The 16,728-nt window shown below is 41.6% G+C and overlaps 1 protein-coding gene and 2 non-coding genes across 5 annotated transcripts; all 3 read left to right on the top strand.

Moving 5' to 3' along the window:
* Positions 1-5,310: 5,310 nt before the first annotated feature.
* RPL5 (ribosomal protein L5) lies at positions 5,311-16,569 on the top strand. Of its 3 annotated transcripts, none has more exons than XM_059688873.1 (8): positions 5,311-5,465; positions 6,156-6,225; positions 6,320-6,435; positions 8,391-8,525; positions 10,244-10,446; positions 11,469-11,646; positions 15,871-15,959; positions 16,400-16,569. In XM_059688873.1, exons 1-8 carry the CDS (start codon positions 5,463-5,465, stop codon positions 16,497-16,499), a joined length of 894 nt encoding a protein of 297 aa, XP_059544856.1. In that variant the 5' UTR covers positions 5,311-5,462; the 3' UTR covers positions 16,500-16,569. The 3 variants fall into 3 exon arrangements, with proteins under 3 accessions (XP_059544856.1, XP_059544857.1, XP_059544858.1); XM_059688874.1 differs by having other exon boundaries at positions 11,469-11,647; positions 15,875-15,959; XM_059688875.1 differs by lacking the exon at positions 8,391-8,525 and having other exon boundaries at positions 5,312-5,465.
* Positions 11,301-11,396, top strand: LOC132232127 (small nucleolar RNA SNORD21). The gene has a single exon (XR_009452274.1). It is a non-coding gene; the product is annotated as a small nucleolar RNA SNORD21 (small nucleolar RNA).
* Positions 16,044-16,176, top strand: LOC132232134 (small nucleolar RNA SNORA66). The gene has a single exon (XR_009452281.1). It is a non-coding gene; the product is annotated as a small nucleolar RNA SNORA66 (small nucleolar RNA).
* Positions 16,570-16,728: the final 159 nt, after the last annotated feature.

The following is a 16,728-nucleotide window of genomic DNA, read 5'->3' as shown; positions in this document are numbered from 1 at the left end:
TCATATGTGGGAAATAAAACAGAAAGCAACAAAGGAAGAACAAAACAAAGAAACAAACTCACAGACACAGACAACAGCACGGTGATTTCCAGAGGGAGGAGGATGAAGAGAACAAAGGGGGTCAAATATATAGTGACGGAAGGAGACCATACTTTGAGTGGTGAGCACACAATGCAATATACAGATGATGCCTTATAAAACTGTCCACCTGTAACATATAACCAAGTAACCATAAATAACCAATGTTACCTCAATACATTTCATTTAAATAAGCAAATCAATAAACCTAAAACTAATTTCCATAAGCATTGTTTTCTGACCCTGTAGACCACTGTATAGCCTGATTGAAAAGACATTTGAACAAATTGAGCAGCATACTGCTATTTTTGTTTCCTTTACATATGCCAGCATTTAAATATTGGAAGAATAACAAAACCTTCATGATATGATACTACTGTAAGAGAGAGTGAAAATAGCAATAAAATTGACAGTGATTTATGCCCTGACTGGTTTGGCTCAGTGGATAGAGCGTCGGCCTGCGGACTGAAGGGTCCCAGGTTCGATTCCGGTCAAGGGCATGGCCCTTGGTTGTGGGCACATCCCCAGTGGGGGGTGTGCAGGAGGCAGCTGATCAATGTTTCTCTCTCATCAATGTTTCTAACTCTCTATCCTTATCCCCTCCTCTCTGTAAAAAAATCAATAAAATATATTTTAAAAATGACAGTGATTTATATGACGATATCAAATATCTAGTAATGGTTTCGGTGAAAACAGTAATTTGTTATAAATGACACCATTACATTGTTTGAATTTGATATGGAAAAATTATTGTTCATTCTCAAGTCTAAGTATTGCTTTATGAGTTTTATTTTAAATTCCAGTTTCTCTTGCTTCAACACAGCAAAATTTCTCCTAAATGAGATTAATAAAAATTATTTAAGAACCACAATGACAAAAAAAGGGTTGTCCAATTTGGCATTACTATCTGTAGAACACATATGATGTGATGTCTTGGTGATAACAACATAGAGGTTTGCTGAAATAAAGATACAAAAAGAAATTTAAAAAATATGTTTTTTAAAAATTAATTTCAGAGAGAAATGGAGAAGGAGAGAGAGAGATAGAAACATCAATGATGAGAGAGAATCATTGATTGGCTGCTCTTGCATACCACTCGCTGGGGATCAAGTCCGCAACCCAAGCATATGCCCTGACTGGAATCAAACTATGGCTTCCTAGTTTATAAGTTGACACTCAACCACTGAGCCATGCCAGACGGACCAAAGAGAAACTTTAATGAAATAAATATATTATAATTAATTGGGTATGTCTTTATTTTATTAGTCATTCAGACATCAGTAACCTATCAACAGAACACTCAGACATGCTCAATCATAATTATGTGGGTGGTCCTTGATATTCTTCTGATTCTTGGTCCTATAAAACCATAGCTTTACACTTTTTTTTTTTTTAAAGAAACAAAGATTAGCCCTAACTGGTTTGGCTCAGTGGATAGAGTGTCAACCTGCGAACTCAAGGGTCCCAGGTTTGATTCCGGTCGAGGGCATGTACCTTGGTTGCAGGCACATCCCCAGTAGGGAGTGTGCAAGAGGCAGTTGATTGATGTTTCTCTCTCATCAGTGTTTCTAACTCTCTATCCCTCTCCCTTCCTCTCTGTAAAAAATCAATAAAATAGATTTAAAAAAATAAAAATCAAGAAACAAAGATTATTCTTTCACTGAAAGCTAATTTTTTTCCTAGATAAAAGTACAGGTTTAAAATGTTTCCAATGGATTAATATCAATTAAGTATTCCTACCATAAAGTAGTTCACCCTACATGCTACCCTTCATGAATAATCATAAACTAATGTAAAACAAAAAGCAATTGTAAAGAGAAAACATTAGAGTATCTAGGAAAGTCAGTGACTTCAATACAGAACCTGTTGATTAGGGCAATAAGCAAGTACCTCAAAATCATAATATTTTGCTGTTAAATCACTACCAGAACTAAAAATTGCTGGTTTATTTTCTATTTATAATATGTGTGTGACATATTTGATAAAACTGAGTTTATCTTCATTTCAAATAATAAAAGAAATATTTCCCATTCCAGTAGAAATCAATGTTTTATTTATTTTTTTCTTCAATTTTTTAAATTTATTTTTTTAATCCTCATCCGAGGATATTTTTCCATTGATTTTTAGGGAGAGTGGAAGAGAGAGGGAAAGACAGAAACATCGATGTGAGAGAAACACATCGATTGGCTGCCTGCTGCATGAGCCTGACCAGGGCCCAGGCCGGGGAGGAGCCTGCAACCACAGTACGTGCCCTTGACTGAATTGAATCTGGGACCCTTTGGTCTGCAGGCCGACGCTCTATCCACTGAGCCAAACCAGCTAGAGCAGCGGTTCTCAACCTGTGGGTCGCGACCCCTTTGGGGATTGAACGACCCTTTCACAGGGGTCGCCTAAGACCATCAGAAAACACATATATAATTACATATTGTTTTTGTGAATAATCACTATGCTTTAATTATGTTCAATTTGTAACAATGAAATTGGGGGTCACCACAACATGAGGAACTGTACTAAAAGGTCACGGCATTAGGGAGGTTGAGAACCACTGAGCTAGGGCAATGTTTTATTTTTTAATTTGAAATAATTTCAAAATCACAAATTGTAAGAGCAGTACAAAGAATTTCCACATATTTTTCTCCCAGATTCCCCATTGTTAACATTTTAACACATTTGCCTTATCATTTGCTTTGTTTTTACAGATATACTAGTATATCTATATACATACAGATATATGGTGTCCAAAAAATATATACACACACTTTGAATAATAATAAAGGCAGTGGTTATTAAAATACATTGCATTTTCAAAGTCGAGCCATCAGCTGTTAAAGTTTTTGGGAACACCCTGTATATGTAATTTTTTCCTGAGTCATTTGTTGAGAGTAAGTTGCAGAAATAATGCCCATCACTCCAAAGTAGTTCAGAGTGTATTTCCTAAAGAACACTCATACATAACCATTGTGTATCTATCAAGATAAAGTTAACATTGATCTATTACTATCATCTAATCCATAGACTCCATTCAGATTTCACTGATTGTCCTGAGAATGTCCTTTGTACAAAAGAAATAAAAAGCCTTCCCTTTATCTCTTTTCCCTTTCTTGTCCAGGATGCATTCTAGGATCACACATTGTATACAATGTCACGTCACTTTGGTCTCTTTCGATCTGGAATATTTCTTTAGTATTTCCTTATCTATCATGATTTTGTCATTTAAAAAAAAATCTGTTGATTTCAGAGAGGAAGGGAGAGGGAGAGATAGAAACATCAATGATGAGAGAGAATCATCGATTGGCTGCCTCCTGCACGCCTCCCACTGGGGATGGAGCCTGAAACCCCAGCATGCGCCCTGACCAGAAATCCAACCATGACCTCCTGGGTCAATGCTTAACCACTGGGCCACACTGGCTGGACAATTTTGTCATTTTTCAAGACTACTGAACAGTTACTTTGTAGGATGTCCCTCAGTTTGAGTTTTGTTTGCAGTTTCCTCATATATCAGATTAGATATTATGTAAGTTTGGCATAAAGTGCTTCTGTGTTCTTGTCAGTATATCATATCGGGAGGAACACAAAGTTGATGACCCATTACTGGTGACTTTTCACTTTTACCACTTGAACAAAATTAGTTGGTCGAGGATGCTGAACAAGTTTCCCTGGCTCCTGGCACAGGCTGAGCTGCACAGGCTGAGCCGGCCATGCTAGCCACAAACGCCCAGCTGCAACCAAAGGAAATAGATCCACGTTTTAAATTTTATCGTTATAAATGTTTATAAGGTAAGAAGCAGGTTAAAGAGAATACAACATATTTAATTCAACAATGTGTTAGTTTGTTTCATAACTTTTAAATATTCAAATGAATGGTATGTGGGCCTTCATATGTATTCTTGCCCTAAAACAGGCAAAAGTTAGGATTTTTCCTTCCTGATGCTTTCACCTTCAGTGTAAGCCAGGCCTGACCAAGACATGTGGCACCTGTCCCAGGCTAATAACTTGATGAACCGCCAAAATAAAGCTCTTTAAGTATTTTCTATAAATGCAAATTGTATGCCTCTTTCTTCACACTTCCAAAAGCCCGCCAACGAAGAGTGAACCACACTTGCCTGCGAGTTGCACTTTAACATTTCTCCTTGACAGCTCTGTTGACATTGGCCAGAGCAGGTTCAATGCACATTTTTCTGGTTATATGAGGAGTTCAAGTTGAAACCAAAGAAATTGGCATAATAATTCTGATTTATTCTAGTGGCAGTTCTTGTTTGGCAGCTCCTTCCCCCAGCTCTGCCAGTGAGCAGTTTACACACTGATTCTTTCCTGCTAGATTAACATCTTGCATTCCCATCTCCCAAGAGCAGGCTTAGCCCATGGAGGATGGGCATAGAGTTAAAATTCATTCTTAAGATGTCATTATTTTAAAGTTTGACTCAGTAGAGGCGGCAGAGATTCATAGATCTGCATTTTAACTAGTATCCAAATAATTCCCATGCCATAACCCAAAGACCACCTTTGGAAGACTGTTAGGTGAGGGAATGCTTTCTACTGAGGTGCTTTTTTGAGTGTTTGTTTGGTTGGTTCTCCTCAATCTCCATGTGGAGAACTGGAAAATGACTTACTACAATTAATTTTAAAAGAATAAATTTAAGAAAAAGACAAAGAAAAAAGTTAGTCTGACTAGATCACAAGGATGGAGGGAGGGACAAGGATGAGGTGGCCAGAGATCAGGGAAGGCGATAGAGGTGAAGAGGCAGGAAGGAGAGAGCAGCGGTTCTCTTACCATTTTACTGAATGTCATTCAGCACCGTGCTAGGTGCTGGAGATTTAAAGGTGAACTCGGCGGCAGGGCCCCATCCTCTGGATGTTTACAAATCTAGGGCGGGGTGAGGCCGGTACGAAGGTGCCGTAGGAAAAGCGGGGCTCTCAACCCAGGCTGGGTGCGCTAAGGCAAGCCTATGTTCTGGGCCGGGGTGAGTGGTCGTCCAAGAGGTAGAGTCCTTCCTGGGGGCGGGGGGTAGTGGGGTCGGGGGTGGGGGGCAAAAGGGCCCAGAGAAAATTCCTTCCATTTAATTGTTAAACCTTTTTCCTGCTTACAGAAACAACTTCCCTGGACAGAATCCTTCCTTACTGCTTACCGTCCATCCCAGTCGGATCATCAGCCAGGAGCAGTAAGGATTTGCTGCCACACGGCCAAGGCCGTATGGTCCTCCCACCAGCAGGAGGCAGCACGCCGCACGCCGACGGCAAGAGGATCCCTCTTCTCCACGTCGCTTGCGTGATCGCCGGCGCTACATACTGCGCCTGCGCAGGGGCCGCAGCCTTTTTCTCCACCAGAGTTAGGCTAGGCCTGCAGGTCTGTGGCGAGCCGCGGCCGTGGGTCTCTCTTCCGCAGGATGGTGAGTGGGTATCCCGATCTCGGGATTACAGATGGACTGGGGCTCCCTCATCTTGCCCTAAAGCCAGCCTAGGGTTGGTCTCGCGCGGCGCAGGGGTCGGATGGCATTAGATTGCAGCTCGGTGCTGGTCGGGCCGCCGCTCCCAGCGTGGCCTTTAATGGCTGCCGCCCAAGCTTGGGAAGGGGGTGGACGCAGAGAAGGAGCTGAGGCGGCGGATGGAGGAGGTGGGGGTCGAGGAGTGTAGTGGACAGGCTGCGGGGAGACTGCCGGCTCGTCCGAGGGGGCCCCGCGGGCGGCGGGCAGGGGAGCTCGCCCCAGGCGGTCTCGGACTCTCCGGGGGATGCCGAGTGCCGCCGGGCTGCGGCCGCTCGGCCCCGGCCCCGCTCCCGGCTGCTCCGTGGGCTCCCGGCTGCTCCGTGGGCTCCCGGCTGCTCCGTGGGCTCCCGGCAGCGGGGCGGGTGGTGGAGAAGCCGTGTCGCCCGTCGGTTTGGAGAAGGCGCTCAGCAGGCTTGACAGATGGGAGGTGGGCGAGGGGGCTCCTGAGCCCGGGTGGGTTGAGGGAGGCTGGGCTCCACGGAAGGGGCAGTTGTCCAGGTTCCCTTTTGAAATCCACACGTTACTTTGTTACAGCTCAGATGTCACAAGTAGCATAAGCCGAAACCTGTAATAAATCGTTCTTCTTTCTTGAAGGGGTTTGTGAAAGTTGTCAAGAATAAGGCCTACTTCAAGCGATACCAAGTGAAATTCAGAAGACGGCGAGGTACGGCCCGGTGTTCGTGTCCACCACCTTAAAGGAACCCGTTCTGCAGTGGAGTAGACTTTCTTAAAAAAATTTTTTTTTCTATCTTCTTCAGAGGGTAAAACCGATTACTATGCCCGGAAACGCTTGGTCATCCAGGATAAAAACAAGTACAACACACCGAAGTACCGGATGATCGTCCGCGTCACCAACCGAGACATCATCTGTCAGGTAAGGCGCCCCGGGCACCCCGGGGCGGGGACCCCCCTCCCCGACTCCCCGCCGGGGAGCTGTGCCCGGGGACAGCACGCACGTGTGCATGCAGGTCCCTCAGGTTGGAGCCCGCGCCCCACAGACGGGGAGGGAGTTCTTTTCCTTTTCGTGGGTCTTCAGTTGGAGCCTGGGGAGTTGGTGCTTGAAAAAAGCCGGGCTAGAGAGCAGCCACGTTTGGCAGTCCTGACCCAGATGAATCCCGTTGTGTGTTTTTTTATTAAAAACATTTTTTTTTCTTTATTGATTAAGGTGTTACATATGTGTCTATGGGGAAAAGAGGATTAGAGGGATTTCTGTTACTATTGCCATTTGCAGGGGGGTGGGGGGTGGCGGTGGGGGGCTGGGTGGTGGAAGGCTACATTTGAGACCAGATAGAACAGTGATGGCGAACCTATTTAAATGCCATTTAACAAAGAAAAATCAGCCAAAAAAACTCACTTTTAAAAAAATATATTTTATTGATTTTTTGCAGAGAGGATGGGAGAGGGATAGAGAGAAACATCGATGAGAGAGAAACATCGATCAGCTGCCTCCTGCACACCCCCTACTGGGGATGTGCCCGCAACCAAGGTACATGCCCTTGACCGGAATCAAACCTGGGACCATTAAGTCCCCCAGGCCGATGCTCTATCCACTGAGCCAAACCGGTTAGGGCCAAAAAAACTCATTTTTTTGGTTGATTTTTCTTTGTTAAATGGCATTTATTTTTATTTTTTTATATATTTTATTGATTTTTCACAGAGAGGAAAGGAGAAGGATAGAGAGTTAGAAATATCGATGAGAGAGAAACATCGATCAGCTGCCTCCTGCACACCTCCTACTGGGGATGTGCCCACAACCAAGGTACATGCCCTTGGCCAGAATCGAACCTGGGACCTTTCAGTCTGCAGGCTGACACTCTATCCACTGAGCCAAACTGGTTAGGGCTGTTAAATGGCATTTAAATGTATAAAATAAATACCAAAATATAAATCTTTGTTTTACTATGGTTGCAAATATCAAAAAATTTCTACATGTGACACGGCACCAGAGTTAAGTGAGGGTTTTTCAAAATGCTGACACGCCGAGCTCAAAAGGTTCGCCCTCACTGAGATAGAAGGTTCGGGCCCATTCCAGCCCCAGTGGAGTGATAGGCTTTGTCGCGGACCACGTCCTCGCTGTTACTGTGTGGCCCTACGTGCCACGTACCCGCTGCTCTTTAGAGAGGGAGGTTGTTGGGAAGGTTAAATTATGCTTTAAGATTGTCCTTATTCCTGCTTCTTGTTGGAATGGGTTTTTAACTGTTATATGTGAAGCTGTCTTCCACATAAAAGACCCCCAGAAAATGGCAGCGTGCTCCTAGAAGATAATTTGCTGGAATTTTACGACAAGGGGGAAAAAAATTTTTTTTTTGAGATATTTGGGGCCTTTGCAGGAGGCAGGCACACCTGTTTTCTGGGCACGCTCATTTGTGGTTGTGAAGGCAGTGTGTCCCTCCATACCTAAGGACATAACTTAACACTAGGTGTCTGGATCATTATTGGACTTAAAATGTGCTTAGTTCAAAAGATGTTTGAAATTGGGAATTCCTTTGACTTTTCAAAGTGCCTCTAATTCACCAGCTAACCGAAGTCTTTTCGGTACTTAGAAGTAAGGAACTAGAGTATAATTTATTCCAAAGGCAATTCAGTATTCAATGCCCGTGTGGTTATTTTAGCTTTATATATATTGTGACATTAGTCAAACATATTTAGACTCAAATTTACCTGCTATAGTTGACCAAGACATAACTACTTGAAGGTAACTGGGTTTAACAAAGATTTTAAGTGATGCAGAACTGTGTCCAGGTTTTTTTCTTCAAGTTCTTTGAATACAAAGGCATTTAGGACAAATAGTAAAAAGCAGATGACTAACCTGGTTTTTCTCTTCTATAGATCGCTTATGCCCGTATAGAAGGGGATATGATAGTTTGTGCAGCTTATGCTCATGAACTCCCCAAGTATGGTGTGAAGGTTGGCCTGACAAATTATGCTGCAGCATATTGTACTGGCCTGCTGCTGGCCCGCAGGGTATGTACAGGATTACTTTATAATTAATGTATCTTGGAATTAACTCATCGCTTGGAGTTGTCTGAAAGAGATGTTTACACATGGATAAGATACCCTCAGCTGTTGGGTCCAGAGAGTGCCTGGTGTTACCCTTTTATAAATACAAGCTTTGAGACAGCAGTGCATTTCCTAATAATTTGGGGGAACAGTTTTCCTGGTTTCTGCCCTGTTTGTTGGGTATATCTAAACCAATAGAATTTCCTGCAGTCTCTTGTCTGATGTAAAGCCAGTGGTAGCTAGCAGCCACATGTGGTTGTTGAGCACTTGAAATGCTTCTAGTGCTACTGATGAACTAAATTTTTAACTTAAATTTGAATAGCCACTTGTGGTTCCTTAGTGGCTACCTTATTGGACAGATCTACTCAGAAATACCCTTCTGACCATAAGTGTACATTAAAAAATGCAGTCTACTCCAGACCTTCAGAATTTGTTTTAATAGGATGTCCAAGTGATTTATATGCATGTTAAATTTTGAGAAGCAATGTTTTAAACTTGGGAGGCGGTGTTCGTGTGTGTGTGTGTGGGGGGGGGGGGCGGGTTTGTTTTAATCATCTTTGCCTTTGGTTGGCAGCATTTCTTATAACTTGCAGAAAAGATGAAAATGTGACTTTGCCTTATTTTTTCTCAGTTGCTGACCTTGTTTTGCAGTGGAATTGTTAAGCATGCATCATTGTTGGGGATCCACATCTTCATTGGTCATAAACATGTTTGAGTGGGGGTGGGTAACATTGTCTTTATATATGAGAGCAACTTGGTGCAAAGGCACTGCTTTTTAGGCGATATGTACTAACAGAGGAGTGGTGCATATTAACATAATGTATCAGAGACAGCCTCAGAAGATGTCTTCAACCCAGGATCCTATTCCTCAAAACTATGTGATAACATTTAATATTTGGTTGTTGAATTACAGCCAAATATGAGTGAAGCAATGTGATTACCTCCCTTAAGTAAATTTATTTTACTTATTTAAAATATATTTTTAGTGATTTCAGAGAGAAAGGGGGAGAGAAGATAGAAACATCAATGATGAGAGAATCAGTCATTGATTGGCTGCCTCTTGCACGCCCTGCACTGGGGATTGAGCCTGCAACCCAGGCATGTTCCCTGACCAGGAATCAAACCATGACCACCTGGTTCATAAGTCAGTGCTCAACCACTGAGCCATGCTGGCTGGGCCTCCCCTGAGTTAATTTATAAAAATCAAAGTTATGTATATCCTAATTGCATAAATCAAATATGGACCTGTAGCAGATTAAGAAGCTATTGAATAAAGTTAACAAATTGAAGTTTTATAGCATTTAAAAATTTATATTTAAAAGTAGATTGGGATTAGGACAGTGATGGCGAACCTATGACACGCGTGTCAGAGGTCACACGCGAACTCATTTTTTTGGTTGATTTTTCTTCGTTAAATGTCATTTAAATATCTAAAATAAATATCAAAAATATAAGTCTTTGTTTTGCTATGGTTGCAAAGATCAAATAATTTCTGTATGTGACACGGCACCAGAGTTAAGTTAGGGTTTTTCAAAATGCTGACACGCCGAGCTCAAAAGGTTCACCATCACTGGATTAGGAGATAAATAAGAAACATTTTTTTGTCAGAGGTCATTAAAGTTATGATGAGAGATATTGTTAGAGTTGTTGGAGTATATTCAGACTGGCTTGTTTGTTAATAGCTTCTCAATAGGTTTGGCATGGACAAGATCTATGAAGGCCAGGTGGAGGTGACTGGAGATGAATACAATGTGGAAAGCATTGATGGTCAACCTGGTGCCTTCACCTGCTACTTGGATGCAGGGCTTGCCAGAACTACTACTGGAAATAAAGTTTTTGGGGCCCTGAAGGGAGCTGTGGATGGAGGCCTCTCTATCCCTCACAGGTAATGTAGTATCAAGGCCTCATTGCCTGGACTCCAGTACTTGCTGTTTCTAATTAGTTGGACTGTGGAGATTACTGAGTTAAAGTAATAGTAGCTCATTGTGTGCCCGCTACATGCTAGGCACTGTGCAAAGGGAACCTGGCAGGACAGGAAGCAATTAGAACTCATTTTACAAGTGAAGAGACGCAAATGATTTGTTCAAGGTTATAGAACCAGTAAGTGGAAGGGCTGGGGTTGAAACCACTACCTTTTATGTGTGATTTAGTTTTGGTTAGAAATGAGCAGCTTGGTTTCACCACCACTCCCTCTTCCCCTCCAATGCATTGTCTGTTTTTGAGAATGGCTTTACTGAATTATGGAAAAAAGTAGACTAGAAAAGGTTTGAGAGAAAGGCTTATAATAGATTTCTAAACTTTAAATCGGAAACAAAGCTGTTCTCAGAAGCTAAGTAGGTGGTTTTAATTTGGTTATTTAGTTCGAATTAATGATTGTTATTGCTGAGTAGCTATATATTAAAGTTATTACGAATATTTTAGTGATTGTTGATATAACCAAATTTTTAGATGCTTTTGTTTATAAGCCTGGCACTTAATCTTACAATGTGGGGGGAGGGTTTTTTGATTCTTTTTGAGTATCTGTAGTTATGTTAGAGGGCACCTGTGTGACTTTGAATGAATCACTCCCATGTACCCTGAGGCACCACTGAGAAATTCTAGTATTTGGGGGAGGAGTTTTGAAACCCTTTTTTATGATAATGAGAACTAACTTTACGGTGGTGAAATGCCTTGGTTCATTTAGTGGTTTTTAAAGGGACTTGTGCTGTGATTTTCTAACGTGAAATTCAGAAATTAGCTGCTGAATGATGATATCCCACTAACTGAGCAATCAGTAGTTGGTCCTTTGGTTGCATATGATGCAATTAATTGTTTCAAGACGGGACTGATGGCAGCTACTAAAATGAATTCCTGCTAGTGAACTGATTTCAATCAACATATACTAAAATGTGAAAAACTTTATTTTAGTACCAAACGATTCCCTGGTTATGATTCAGAAAGCAAGGAATTCAATGCAGAAGTACATCGGAAGCACATCATGGGTCAGAACGTTGCAGATTATATGCGTTATCTAATGGAAGAAGATGAAGATGCTTACAAGAAACAGTTCTCTCAATATATAAAGAACAACGTAACTCCAGACATGGTAAAAATTTTAACTAAACATGAATGTTTGGTTCATTTATGGAACCAGGTTTACTACTTGTTTTTTGTGGGTACATTATAATGATATAGTTTTATTTTAGGTTAACAGTTAAGGCTTGAATATGGGCATGTTCATAGGGACAGACAGAATTATATAAGCTGTCCTTGGCTTAAAATGAAATTGGGATGTTGAACACAGGGTAGGTTAAAAGGATAAGATAGTATAATGAGCTAGACTTGTCAGTATGTTTTTAGGAATCTGAGATGCTGAAGGATGGCAGGTTTTAAGTATCCAAATCTAAAGCCTTTTATGCATTTGGCTGTTTTGTATTTATAGGATTCCTAGGTTTCTGCCCACTCTGGTAGGAGGTGCTAATTTACTAAACTTCATTCATTTTGAGACAATGGGGAACAAAGATTCTTTCTTCATAGCAAACAAGTGCTATGTTTTGGACATTCTGAATGTGTCAGGTGTACACACAGAAAGGGAGATGTACAGATTTTTATTATTATTATTGATTTCAGAGAGAGAGAAACATCGATGAGAATCATTGATTGACTGCCTCTTACACACCCCCTACTGGGGATCGAGCCTGCAACTGGGGCATATGCCCTTGACTGGAATCGAACCCGTGACCCTTGAATCCGCAGGCCGAGATGTACAGATTTTTTTTAAAAAAATATATTTTATTGCTTTTTTACAGAGAGGAAGGGAGGGGGATAGAGAGAAACATCAATGAGAGAGAAACATCGATCAGCTGCCTCCTGCACACCTCCTACTGGGGATGTGCCCACAACCAAGGAACATGCCCTTGACCGGAATCAAACCTGGGACCTTTCAGTCTGCAGGCTGATGCTCTATCCACTGAGCCAAACCGATTAGGGCGAGATGTACAGATTTTTAACATTAGTTCTGCGTGATGCTTAATTAAAGGAATGGTGTTTGCAAAAGTGAGTTTAATGTTGGAAAATTAAAGTTGTGTCTCCAGGGCTATCTCTATTAATGCATTGGAGTAATTTATGATAGCGCCAGTTTTGAAATTACAGTGAAAGCATAGAACACACAAATCACACTAGGCCCTGGCTGGCATGGCTAATGGTTAAGACCGTCAGCTGGCTCACGGGTTCAATTCCAGTTCAAGGGCATGTGTCTGGGTTGCAGGTTCATCCCCAGCCCTGGTCAGGGTGTGTGCGGGAGCCAGCTAATGGATGTGTCTCTCAAATTGATGTTTCTTCCCCTTCCTCCCTCTCTCCCTCCCATTCTCTAAAAATCAAGGGGAAAAGTATCCTCAGGTGAGAACCAAAAAAAAAAAGAAATGCTTGAGTACTATAAAACAATCACAAATAAAGAATCTATACTAATAAAAGGACAATATGCTAATTAGACCGGGTCGACGAGGACATCTTCTGGTAGTCTGGTCCTCCTGGACAAAGCCACTGTGGTAGGGGCAGAGGCAGGTGCGATCAGGCTGGCAGGTGAGGGGTTAGGGGCAATCATGCAGGCAGGCAGGTGAGCGGTTAGGAACCAGGGGTCCTGAATTGGGAGAGGGATGTCCGACTGCCAGTTATCCCCCAAGAGGTCCTGGATTGGAGAGGATGCACGCCAGGCTGAGGAACACACCTCTCCCCCTGTCCCCCCTCCCCCGCACGGATTTTGTGCACCAGGCCTCTAGTTATATAAAAATAGATGGGTTACATTAATTGGTTAGATTTTTTTTTCTGTTAGCATGTATTTTTGGTATAGCTTTGGCTATTAAATTATTTTTAAAAGAGTTTTATTGGGAAAAGGTTATTTGTGTGCTTTGTACAAATGTAGGGCTGGATAAGCACATAGGTTGAGTTTGTTTAATATGTTTTTATTGATTTCAGAGAGGGAGGGAGGGAGAGAAACATCAATGATGAGAGAGAATCGTTGATTGGCTGCCTCCTGCACGCCCCCTACTGAGGATGGAGCCTGAAACCTGGGCATGTGCCCTTGACCAGAATTGAACCCAGGACCCTTCAGTCCGCAGGCTGACGCTCTATCCACTGTGCCAAACCAGCTAGGGCTAGGTTGAGTTTTTGAACTAGGAAAAAGATAGTTTTATATTAGCTATGTAGGTGCATGTATTTATACATGAGTATATTCCTTTATTTACTGATACCATCATTGTTCACTTCTTTTTTTAAAATGTATTTTATTGATTTTTTACAGAGAGGAAGGGAGAGGGATAGAGAGTTAGAAACATCGATGAGAGAGAAACATCGATCAGCTGCCTCCTGCACACCTCCCACTGGGGACATGCCCGCAACCAAGGTACATGCCCTTGACCGGAATCGAACCTGGGACCCTTCATTCCCCAGGCTGACGCTCCATCCACTGAGCCAAACCGGTCAGGGCCTTGTTCACTTCTTGACCTGATTCTACTTGACCTACAATTTTTAAAAAATATTTTTTTATGATTTTGTAGAGGAAGAGAGATGGAAACATCAGTGATGAGAGTGAATCAGTGATTAGCTGCCTCCTGCACACCCCCTAATGGGGATCAAGCCTACAACCCAAGCATGTGCCCTTGACCCAAATCGAATTCTGGACCCTTCGGTCTGCAGGTCGATGCTCTTACCAACTGAGCCAAACCAGCTAGGGCAACCTGCAAAATTTTTCCCCTAAACCATTTCTTGCTCTGGTCATGTTACAAATGGCTTAATCAAGACTTTTCAAACAATCTGTGTTTTCAGATGTCTGTTTCCCAGTGTTTTCTATGTCGATTTCATGCTTCAGCCAGGACTACTCTTTGGCTAATAGACTTTCCAACTAGCTCATTAATTTTATCTATGGAGGCATCTTTCCTATGAGTGCATACTGAAGTCCTATGCAGACACCTGGCATGTCTCCAACAAGAAGTGGTCTTTACCTAAACTCAATGGAGTTGTCTACAAAAATGGTTGTATTTCTTGCTTGTCTGATCTTTTGAAAAGAATAAACTGGGTTGCTTAGTTGTTGTTTTTTTTTATCACGAAGTCATCAAATGGGTTAGTTAAATTACAGTGTAGAGCTGTAATAAGTAGACTGCTAAAGGGGAGAAATTAACTTTCAAAAGGGATTTAGGTGGTTTGAGGTCTCATGTAGTGATAAGTTTTGCATTGGTTTCCACAAATGCATGTAGTAATCATGTTCTCTCCACACTGAATAATTTTAGAGACCTGGATTGATTTCCTGATTCATTTTTTAGGGGGCTGGAATTTTTATTATATTTTGATAATGAGTACTCAAGGTATTTTACAGCTGCTCTTTCATGAGTGATTTTGCACAGAATCAAGTCATTTACAGTTGACTCTTAAACTTTTTTGGTGTACAAGATGATGCCCCAACCAACCGAGCCACCTAGTCAGGTCCCCATAAACTCTTAAAAATTTTGTTTTGGTGTTCATCCTCACTTAAATGAAAGAATTTAGGTCAGACAGTATTTTAAATGAGCATAAAATGTGTTTGTACAGAAATTATTTTGCTCTAAACTTTGAATGACTTAAAAAATATACCTGAAGTCCTCAGAAAGGCATGCAAATTTTTCTTCAAGAAAAAGTTGGGCTGGGCCTGCATTGCACAGTGGTTGAGCTTTGACTATGAACCAGTTACTCTCCAATTCCTGGTCAAGGCACATGCCCGGGTTTCAGGCTCAATCTCCAATGTGGGGCGTGCAGGATGCAGCTGATCAATGATTCTCATCATTGTTTCTATCTCTTCCTCTCTGAAATCAGTAAAAATGTATTAAAAAGTTCAGTTTTGCCTTAGCTGGCTTGGCTCAGTGGATAGAGCGTCGGCCTGCGGACTGAAGGGGTCCCAGGTTTGATTCAGGCCAGGGGCACATGCCTGGGTTGCGGGCTTGATCCCCAGTGGGGGGCATGCAGGAGGCAGCCAATCAGTGATTCTCATTATTGATGTTTCTGACTCTCTCCTCCCTTCCTCTCTGAAATCAATAAAAATATATATTTTTTTAAAAAGTTGAGTTTTGTGGATAATGTCAACTCATTACCTATGGCAAAAAAATTGGGAATTTCTTAGGAAAAGAAATTTAGAGATTACATTTAGAAATTTAAGCAGATACCAACACTGACCTAGTTTAGTGCCCTTTGAAAATCTGTCTTAGAAAGACAAAATAGAGCGAGTAATAGATTACAGTATGTTGTATTATTGTTTAGGGCATATGAAATGAAACCAAGTACTGTTTGCTTTGCTTTGTTTCAGATGGAGGAGATGTATAAGAAAGCTCATGCCGCTATACGAGAGAATCCAGTCTATGAGAAGAAGCCTAAGAAAGAAGTTAAAAAGAAGAGGTATGTATCTTACTGTTTTCAAGAGAGAGAGGTTGGGAGTGGTTCCAAACTTGCCTTGTTTCATCTTAACTCAGACTGAGTAAAGTGCAAACTCGATCACTAACTCTGCATGATGTTGCAGAAGTGAAGGGAACCAGGTTTGCTAAAGTAATTGTGGTGATAGAACTGTATTAGCCTCAGAAGCTACTGAGGTGGTTCATTCTATCCTAGTACAGTGTAACTACCAGTTGCTGCTAATAATGATTCTAAACATTGTACTAGTGTGTTTGATTTTTGGTACTGTGTGGTAATAGGACAGTATCACAAAAGTTGGGGGTCGGGGAAATTAGCCTAAAATAATAAGTGCATTTATTGGAAATCTTATTACAAATAAAACACAGATGTGTCCTCTTTAGCTGTATTTTTAAAAATAACATTTCTGCCTCTTCTTTGTTTTATAGGTGGAACCGTCCCAAAATGTCTCTTGCCCAGAAGAAAGATCGGGTAGCTCAGAAGAAAGCAAGCTTCCTCAGAGCTCAGGAACGGGCTGCTGAGAGCTAATAAACCAAATCATAATTTTCTATGAAGATTTTCCAGAAGAGAGACAATAAACTTATTAGGCAAACAGCTATTTCTGTGTTGAGCTCTTGTTAATGAAACTGTAGGAAATACCCTGAAATTGGCAGTATATTTCCTCAAGAAACAAGTATAGTTTTTTCCAGAAAAAGATACCTTGTGTATTGACTCAAAGTTCACACCTGCTGCTTGGGCTTCTGTTCTCAAGTCTGAC

Source organism: Myotis daubentonii, chromosome 3 (assembly GCF_963259705.1).
Source record: "Myotis daubentonii chromosome 3, mMyoDau2.1, whole genome shotgun sequence".
NCBI lineage: Eukaryota > Metazoa > Chordata > Mammalia > Chiroptera > Vespertilionidae > Myotis > Myotis daubentonii.
The sequence above is the reverse complement of the archived record's forward strand: the minus strand, read 5'-3'. Positions and strand labels throughout refer to the sequence as shown.

What these genes read in the sequence shown, in the direction of transcription:
- RPL5 (XM_059688873.1), top strand. An exon ending in ACCGAGACATCATCTGTCAG is followed by an intron (nt 6,436 to 8,390) that starts GTAAGGCGCCCC and finishes TCTCTTCTATAG; the next exon opens with ATCGCTTATGCCCGTATAGA. An exon ending in GGCCTCTCTATCCCTCACAG is followed by an intron (nt 10,447 to 11,468) that starts GTAATGTAGTAT and finishes ACTTTATTTTAG; the next exon opens with TACCAAACGATTCCCTGGTT.